This window comes from Adiantum capillus-veneris, chromosome 13 (assembly GCF_014529385.1).
Source record: "Adiantum capillus-veneris isolate H3 chromosome 13, ASM1452938v2, whole genome shotgun sequence".
NCBI classification, from domain to species: domain Eukaryota; kingdom Viridiplantae; phylum Streptophyta; class Polypodiopsida; order Polypodiales; family Pteridaceae; genus Adiantum; species Adiantum capillus-veneris.
This window is the reverse complement of record NC_140943.1, coordinates 114,228,884-114,238,405: the sequence shown is the minus strand read 5'-3', so window position 1 is coordinate 114,238,405 and position 9,522 is coordinate 114,228,884. Positions and strand designations below refer to the sequence as shown.

The 9,522-nt window shown below is 43.0% G+C and overlaps 1 protein-coding gene across 1 annotated transcript; it reads left to right on the top strand.

Moving 5' to 3' along the window:
- The first annotated feature begins 3,187 nt into the window (after positions 1-3,187).
- On the top strand, positions 3,188-6,527 carry LOC147444685 (protein LATERAL BRANCHING OXIDOREDUCTASE 1-like). Its single transcript, XM_086527224.1, has 4 exons — positions 3,188-3,604; positions 3,756-4,009; positions 4,303-4,630; positions 5,097-6,527. The coding sequence occupies exons 1-4, from the start codon at positions 3,389-3,391 to the stop codon at positions 5,337-5,339; spliced, it is 1,041 nt and encodes a 346-aa protein (XP_086383350.1). The 5' UTR covers positions 3,188-3,388; the 3' UTR covers positions 5,340-6,527.
- The last annotated feature ends 2,995 nt before the right edge of the window (positions 6,528-9,522 follow it).

Sequence of the window (9,522 nt, the reverse complement as noted above, 5' to 3'; positions counted from 1 at the left end):
ATCAAAGAAGAGATGCCTGTGTTATATTGTGATAGTCAAAGTGCTATACAATTGGCTTGCAATCCAGTTTATCACTCAAAGACAAAGCATGTGGATGTGAAGTATCATTTCATCAGGGAAATGCTCGAGGATAAGCAACTTCAGCTTGTCAAAGTTCACACCACAGAAAATCCTGCTGATCTACTTACAAAAGGACTTCCCTCAGAGAGCTTTGCGCATTTTCGCAAGCAGTTAGGTGTAGGGTAGTACATCACTTCTCTCTACATCTCTTGTATATTAGCTTCTCTCACACTTAAAGTACCACATTGGACTTTAAGTGGGAGGTTGTTGGGGTATAAAGCCCAATGTGGTCGCCCAGGTAAGTGGGCGGGCCGTCAGGTATGTACACATATTCTTTTTTAAAAACCTAATAAGAACTCACTATGCTCTACACATTACAGTAGAGCGAGTCCACCATATCGTCGTGCTCTTCTTCTCGCGTCACACTTCCGCTCGTACTCCTTCATAAATTTGGGCGGCATCGCAAGATTGACAGCATGTGATACACCCACTCCCCCAATTTAAATTGGCCAATGATCCCCTCCTAAAAAAGCCCGTGTGAGATAGTGCCGAGGGCGGCGGGCTATGAGTATGAGAGGTAGCCAACCAGCTCAAATGAGTGCACGATGTGTGTGTGAGTGAGTGAGAGAGAAAGAGAGAGAGGCAGTGAAGGTAGCGTCTTTAAGACATTAGAAACACCATCATGAGGATGATAACCTTCAAATTTTGAATGTTAAAGCTATGGTGGACTCCTAGTAACAGTAAGTTACTACACAAAAATGGAATCTCATAGTAGAAAGTACTCTCTCTCTCTCTCTCTCTCTCACTCTCACTCTTGGCTATGGCAATGGCAGAGCCCTCGTAGTAGCACATGCCTCTCATTGTCTCTCCAGCTCTTTCTCCCCCTCCCCTTCCATGTCAAGTGAGGAGGGCCCTCATAAAAGAAGGGAATAGGAGAAGCAACTAGCACTTGATATCCCGCTTCTGCAAGCCGTTGTTTCAAAGTAGACAACTTGCTTGTATACCATGAGAGGAAGCCTGTCAAAGTGGGCGACTACAAAGAAGCTCTCTCTGGCATCGTGGCAAAGTTATTTGACACAGTTCATGGGCTGTGAAGAGCGTGCCCGCATGGTTGATAGCCCTCGACAGGTATGTAACATTTAATCGTCTAGTAACTTGTGTGTAGCGGAAAATAGCATGAACATAGTGAGCATTTCATTAGAATAGATTCCTAATGAGAATAACAAGAGTGCTTGGGTGGAGAGAGCAACAACAAGTATAACACCTAGTTAGATAGCATGAACACTACTTCAAAAGAGAGAGAAATTAAGCAATCGACAACAATTGAGGACCGGATTTGCATGGAGCCGGTCCCCCCTCCAAAAGGCCTTGTATTATGGTTTCTCCATCAAGAGAGACATTTTACAATACAATTCTTTGTGTTCCTTCAATACTAGCTAGTGCAATGAAGATGGAAACTTCAAGCACTAAGCAAAACACTTATCAAACACAACATCAATTCCCTCACGGTCTCAGACCTAAGACCTCACACACCTTCGAAGATGGCGAGAGCTAGCGGGGTATGAGAGTAGATTGAGAGGAAGAAGGAGTAGTCTTACGAGAAAGATGTACATCTCCTCACATAATCACTCATATATTAGCATAGCTTAGCTTAGTAATTAGCATGGTAGAGGAGATGAGCATGCATTGAAGCTTGGCTCTTGGTTGGATTTGCATCACAAAGCCAAGAGTTGTTAGTGTAGGCCTCCCTTCTCACAAGCTTGGAGAAGGTGATAAGCTTTCCATTAAAGCTTGAGAAGAGAGAGAGAGAGAGAGTCTTCTTACTCTACACATGAGCTTGTGTGAGTGTGTGGAGATAATTGCCTTTGAAAAATCAGCCCCCCTCTCTCTCTTGGCCGACCCCTCTTCCTATTTGCTCTTGCTAGCACCTCATTGGACCTCTCCCAGCTTAGCCAATGAAAGTTAAGTAGCATAAGTGATAGTCTTCTGACATGTGTCCCTGTTTCCCCTTTTGTGAGAGATTTAGGTAATTAATTAATTCAACTAAACTCTCTCATTGGACCCCTTTGCCTCTTGGCCAATAGGAATCAAGCAAGCCATTGGGCTGCTGAATGCTCATTGGACCCCTTGGGAGACTGTCCAATAGTCTTCTAGAGAGCTTAATTCCTATGGTTAAATTAATTAAACTAGATTTACTCTAGCCTAATTCTCATTGGTCCACCTCCATGGCCATCCGATAGGATTTGAGTGCACCTTGTGGGCATCTGGCCTAGGGAGCTGACATGTGTCCGTCATTCCCTTTGTGTAAAGGGAGCTTGTGTGTGTGTGAGTTTCTCTCTCATCCCCTATTTCTTGGGCTCACCCCCTCCTTTGTAGGACTCGGGAAGACTTTTTGGGACACACACAAAGCATCCAATTTCCTAAGCTTTTGACCATTGGACACAACCTTTGAATTTTGGAACCTTAGCACATTGTTGCACATTGCTCTTTTGCAGATGCCCCCCCCTTTGGATCCCTATTTTCCCTCCTTTGGATCCCTAGTAGATGGCCCCCCCTTTGGATCCCTATTTTCCCTCCTTTGGATCCCTACTGTGGCCGGTCTTCCAGCTTAACCAATATTCTAGATTTTTCTCCCCTGGCACTGCCCCATATTAAATGATTAGTTTACCATGAGAAAATAATTTAGGAGAATTAGATATTGGCTATTATGACAAGGTATATGTGTGTGTGTGTGTGTAGAGAGAGAGAATGGAAGGGGGTTGGTGGCTAAAGAGAGCAACTCAAGAGGTGGTGGAGATAGACCGACTCATTAAAATCTAGGAAGCTCATTGAAAACTATCAAAAACCCATCATCACGTGGACGAGGCTTGCGAGTCGCCGCTCCCCCTACTCACACAATGTTCATTTCATCATTTCCCTTCCATCAAATAAATAGGCACTTTCTTCATTCGTCAATCGAAAACTTGTCAATTTCAAAAGACAAAACTCTATTTTTCATTAGCCTCACCCCTTTGGAGCAAGCCAAGATGGCATCCGTCTACAATTGTTTTAATCTTTTTTTTTTTTTTGCAAAACAGCCTCAAGCTCAGGGCTAGCCTTGAGGTGCTGGAGATTACAAAATGGATGTTTGCAGCCTCTCATTACTTCTTCTCATAGGTTGACAACATGGCGTGGGTAGCCCTAGAGTGCTAGAGGACGAGACCAGTCTCCCGAATCCTGCTTGCTCCCGAGCGTATATATCATCACTCTGACTTCAATCTTGACAAAACCCTCTCTCCCTTACGCAGGCCATTGTGAGATTTCACCTTGTTAGTGACGACTTGGGATCATGGGGGGTCTGCCCCTAGTGCAGACGCTTTCCACCGAAGAGCTTCCTCAAGTTCCGGCTCGATTTGTTCAGCCCCTGAACCGAAGGCACCCTTGCCATGGCGCTGCGTCCATCCCCGTGATCGATCTCCACGCCCTTCTCCACCCAGATCCTCATTCTTCCCACATCGCAGCTCAGGCTCTCGCAAGCGCATGCGAAGAGTGGGGCTTCTTCCAGGTATGCATCTTTGCCTAACGTATATATGGTAGTCTGTTGCTTATATGTGCCTGTGTAAGTGGGATTTACGTGCACACACACACACACAGAGAGAGAGAGAGAGAGAGAGAGAGAGAGAGAGAGAGAGAGAGAGAGAGAGCATTTGTTGCAGATTATCAATCATGGAATCCCCACTTCTGTGCTGGAGGATGTGAGAAAGCTAGTGAGGGACTTTTTGGATCTACCTATGGAAGAGAAGCTGAAACGGCCAATAAAGTTTGAGCCATATCATCCGACAGGGTATGGCCGTACATTTGATTTGTCAGAAGAGACTCTTCTTGATTGGGTGGATGCTCTTATACACTATTTGTCACCGCCAGATCTCAAGGACCCAGATTACTGGCCAGATAAGCCTGCAGGTTACAGGTAGTCTCTTCTCTTGTGATCCACTAGACAGGTTCTCTTCAAAAGGAGCTTCAAATTTAGCTGCATTTTAGTCTTATAAAAGAAAAAATACAAGGCCAATTTTCTGTCAACACTCGGACTCTTATAGGTCGTCTTGCCCTTCAAATCTACTTTTTTATCTTGTTAAATTCTTGTAAAGTCACTCAAACCACTCATGCTTAAATTCACTCTCTGTTATCTGGCACCAAGTGCCAAAATGCCAAGAAAGAAATGAGCAGGGTGCTTTTAAACCAAACCAGAAGTTTGTCCTGCAGAAAAACCGTAGACGCTTATGGAATTGAAGTGACAAAGCTTGTCAAGTCTTTATTGGCCATTTTGTCCAAGAGCCTTGGACTGGACTCCTCAGCACTGACAGAGGCTTTTGGGGGTGATGCATCCCAAGTGATACTGCGGGTGAATCATTATCCTCGTTGCCAGCAGCCGGATTTGGTTCTGGGCCTACGTCCCCATTCTGATGGGTCAGCAGTAACAGTGCTGCTGCATGATGAGGTGGAGGGCTTGCAAGTGAAGAAGGATGGATTGTGGTGGACGGTGAAACCCCTTCCAAATGCCCTCATTGTGAACATGGGTGATATGATGGAGGTAACTTTGCAGCATTCTTCAAAACCTGAGAATACTTGCTTTTTATTGATATCTTTTGTTCTAAAAGCTTTTGATGTGAGTATCTCTTCCAATCAAAAACATCTTTTTGGAGATGTTCATAGATTTTTGTTCGAAAACGGCAAAGGAAAAAACCAGGTCTCTCTAGGACAACTTGAAATATCAAAACTCAGACTAGGCTTGCCTTTTTTTTGAAAAGATCATTAACTAGAGGAAGTGAGAGTTTGGTCTTCGAGATTGGTAGACTTGCTCAACAATAGTACTTTTTCATCCACTATTCTTTAGAGCTGCTTGTGCCAGCTTTTATGTGAAATTCGTGTCTTTTTTGCTATTAAAGTCTATAGAACCTGAAAATTGTGACCGTAGTTTTCGAATTCCAGCCTGAAGGTAGTCTTTGTTGTATCCAATTGGCATTGGTGACAACTTGTCTTTTCTTAATGACTGACAGCTGGTAAGCAATGGAAGGTTTACAAGCATGGAGCATCGGACAGTGGTAAGCAGTGAAGCCGAACGCGTATCTGTTGTGGTCTTTTATACACCTGCTGCCAGTGCATATGTAGGTCCATTGGCTACTAAAGGGACCGAGCAACATGATGCAATCTACAATTGTATTAAGTATGAAGACTACTTATCAACCTACATGAACACCGACGTCCAAGGCAAAGACAGAATCAATTCTCTACTAATATGACATGGGATCGATGTGAAGCATGCTCGATGGATGTACATAGGTGTGGGTGTATGCTTGTACACATGTATATTGGCTTTTTGGATTGGATTTAATTCTTCAAGTGTTTATACAGTGTTGATATGTGAACAAAGGTTTTGTGCATTTTCTGTTGAAGTAAATTACAGCTCATCACGCTGGCACTCAAAAACCAATATGACATTACTTATGGCTAGAAATGCTGAATAACAATATTGTACGTAAATTGAAGAGCAAATGACAACCAAAGTACCCACCAAGTGTAGATGAATTCCAGAGGCATAGTGCAGGACAGCACATGAGCTCCTAGCAGCTAGCAAGGCTATGGCCAAGAGGCCAACCAATCAGTGGAGGTGGTCTTCGGCAGCGAGAAGTATTTTAGTATTATAAAACAACATTGGGCAGAGGAAAAATAAGAGAAAAAGATTGAAAAAATATCTTGAATTCTAACAACCTTCCCATTTCCCAAGTCCTGACAACTTCACAAGGCCATGGAAGGATATGGTTGCATCCTCCGCGAGGTTGCACAACAAGGATACTGCCAGCAGTTTGCAAAAACAACGGGTCTATGATATAGTCTGCTGAGGAAGAGCAATGGAAAAAGATCAGCACAGACTCTACAAGAATCAAAAGATCCTTACTTGGAAGTGCGGAGAATTTGAAGCCTGCCCCAAAAACTAGAGAATGGCTAAGAATCTGCAATCAGCCTGTTCATGAGCCAGCGGCTCACTCTGCCTTCACCAACCCTAAGAAAGAAAACTGTTCTACAGCTATCAATGAGAGATCAAGAAAGCTATGGAATATGGACAAGGTGGCAAAGGGAAAAGAAGAACAAACAAGTGACCCTTGAAGAGAGAAACCTAATCTAGCCACTGTATCCAGAAGGTTGATTAAGACAAACAGCAAGAAATGATAAGCAAATTAAGCAAAAGGTTGATAAACCACCCTCTCCTCGACCTCCCACTTCACCTCTTGTCTCAGAAGCCCCCAAAGAACCCATCACTCAAGTAGAGCCACACTTCAGCTGAGAATCATAAAACCCCCTCTCCAAAGCAACATCCACCATTTTTCTCCACAATAACAGAGCACCTTTCAAATTTTGGAAGGTATGTTTTTTTTCCCTCTTTTATCTATAGTCTCTCTCTCTCTCTCTCTCTCTCTCTCTCTCTCTCTCTCATATCAAAATGAAAGGCAATGCCAACGTCTGTCTCCATACACCTTATTTGAGTGGGTTCTAGTTCAACACGAGCCGAAACTCCCTCGGCATACACCCTCCCTTTCTACCAAAAGGCAGAGCCAACAAAGTGGAGTTTAAAAATTGTCTATCCAACCCAAAAGGAACAGTTCTAGTTATATTCTAAACAGGTTCACCTATGATCAGGCTGAGGGATGTTGCCAATTGTTCACTAGTATGTTGCGGTCGGGACCTTTTTTCAGTATTCAACGACACACCACCTACGTGGCTCCTTTCTCCTCTTATTTTATGAGAAATCCATAGAGGAGTCTCCCTTTTCTTGTTAGCCTAATGTCCAAGCGCAACTTCTTTTTTCAGCGGCCCCCATTGCCTTGGTCGCCATGTATTCCAAATATGGTGTACTTCAGAAAGCACAAAAATTGCTTGAGGAGCTTCTTGTACAGAATGTTGACTCTTGGAGCGCACTGATTACAGGATATGTGGAAAAGGGCATGACCAAGAAGCCCTAGGCTGTTTTCGGCAGATGCAAAGTGAGAGCGTCTCTTCGAATAAAATCACCTATGCTTTGGTCTTGAAGGCTATGCTTACATTTTGCATTACACAGGGGCTGTGTGCCTTGATTGACATGCATTCCAGATGTGGTATGCTTGAGGAGCTTTCTGTTTGGAATCTTGTCTCTTGGAACACATTGATTGTGGGATATGCTCAACAAGGGCAGGGCCAGAGAGCTGTTTTGAGCTGATTTGAAGCGAGCATCTCTCCATATGCGATCCACCTATGCTTGCATCTTGAAGGCATGTGGCAATTTGGAAGACGATGAGATGGGCAAAAGAACTCACAATGATATTGTTAGTTAGGGGCTGTCGAGTATGTCGTTTCTTTAAACGCATTGATTGCGGGATATTCCCAACAAGGGCAGGGCCAGGAAGCTCTGGGCTGTTTTCATCAGATGCGAAGCGAGGGCATTTCTCTAGATATAATCACCTATGCTTGCATCTTGAAGGCATGTGACAATTTGGAAGACGCTGAGATGGGCAAAAGAACTCACAATGATCTTGTTAGGGGCTGCTAGAAAAAAAATGTTATGGTTTGCAGTGCCTTGGTCGACATGTATGCCAAATGTGGCAGGCCAAGAAGCCATGCATGGCTCATGAGGACTCATGTAGGTGTTGATGTAATCTCTCTCTCTCTCTCTCTCTCTCTCTCTCTCTCTCTGCCATAGACGAACTGTTTTGTAGCTCATTCCTGTGAACTTTTGATTTAACAGAAAACTTGGTTTTGATGCAATCTCATGAATATCACATCAATAGTATTCTTGAGGTGTGTAACGTACTTCTGTTGTGCACATGTTGAATATCAAGCAGTTTGAGTTTACTTGCTTTGTGTTCGTTTTCTTAGAACATGAAGCAAGGCTCAAGCCCATCTTCCTTTTGAGGGTGTACGAGGAGTTGAACTCGAGACCTGTTATTCATGAGGGAAATGGCATAACCAATCTACCACACTTGGGTGATAGAAAGGTTATACCATTTTCCTCTTTTTATTAACACACACACACACCCGAGAAGAAGAGAGTTTTAACGTCGTAGGAAACTATCCCAAGAGACCTTAAGCCGACGAGGAGTTGAACTCAAGACCTGTTATTGAGAGAGAGAGAGAGAGAGAGAGAGAGAGAGAGAGAGAGAGAAGTCCCTTCATCGACTTAAGAAGAAGTCAATCTTGCTCTTTTGAAAATAGCACGATTTCTTTGCTTCCAATTTCCTCTTGCCTACGTTTTCGGCTTTTCAGAGGAAAAAGAACAAGGTAGTTTATAGTAGACAAGGGCACTGCCTTTGATTAAAAATTGGAATTGTTTCTTGATATATTGAGTCTGGTTTGAAGTATTATTGAATTATACGTGTGAGAAATCATTTAGATGTAATTCATGCTCGGTGGTCGATGGTAACAAATAATATAAGTTGTGGTCTTGAAGAACAATAAATTTTGACCAGAAAAAGTAAATGGATTAGAAGAAGAAGAAGAAGAGAGTTTTAATGTCGTAAAAAACTATCCCAAGAGACCTGAAAGATCTATCCGACGAGAACATTGGTAGCTGTGTATCTAAGTATGAATAGATAATGATTCTCATGCCTCATAAGTTGAGGTATAGAAAAACAATAAATTGTGACCAGGGAAAATAACTGAATTAGAGAACACTGGTGGCAGTGTATTCTAAGTAGGAATATACAACTTTCTTCATACTTCTATCCTTGGCAATGTAGCAAGGAGTTTATCAGTGGAGGAACTGTATAGTGGCTGCCACATGTGTAGCACATCTAGCCATGTAAATACAAATGATGATCTATTGCAGGCTACTTGTCTTAGAGGCTTTGAAGGAGTTGATTGTTTTCTGGATGATTCTTGGGGAAGGCATGCGTGAGAAGCAATAAGCTGATGCCATCCATTTGTTGTCTGAGTTAGAAAATGCAAGTAAGGAAATCTGGCCATGTAACATGATTTTTGGGAAGGGCATACTTGAGAAGCAGCAAGCTGATGCCATACATTCATTGTCTGAGTTAAAAAACACAAGCAATGCAGAGAGTCTCAAGCTTAAGAAGATTGTGGACGAGCATGTTGCTCATGCTAGTAAACTGAACAGTAGCTTGAACATTTTGACCAATGAAAAGCTTGAGTTGGAGAAGCAAGTGATAGAAGCTGCAAAACCCAACTCAAAACTGAAGCTAGATGTAAGCCTTCTTGAAACAGAGAAAGTTGAATATCTTAAGCATGTGGAACAGCTTCTCTCAAGTTACATCATGCTCTGATTACTTGCAAGGAAGAGAAAACTCTACTCGTTGAACCTCAAGACACTGCAAGAAGTGCTTGCAAACTGGCGAGAGTTTTCCACTTCGAGCATAAGGTTTCTCTGCTCAAACACAAGATGGCGGGTTCTCATGTAGAGATGATGGCAGCTCAGGACAAAGCTGAAAAGTTCTC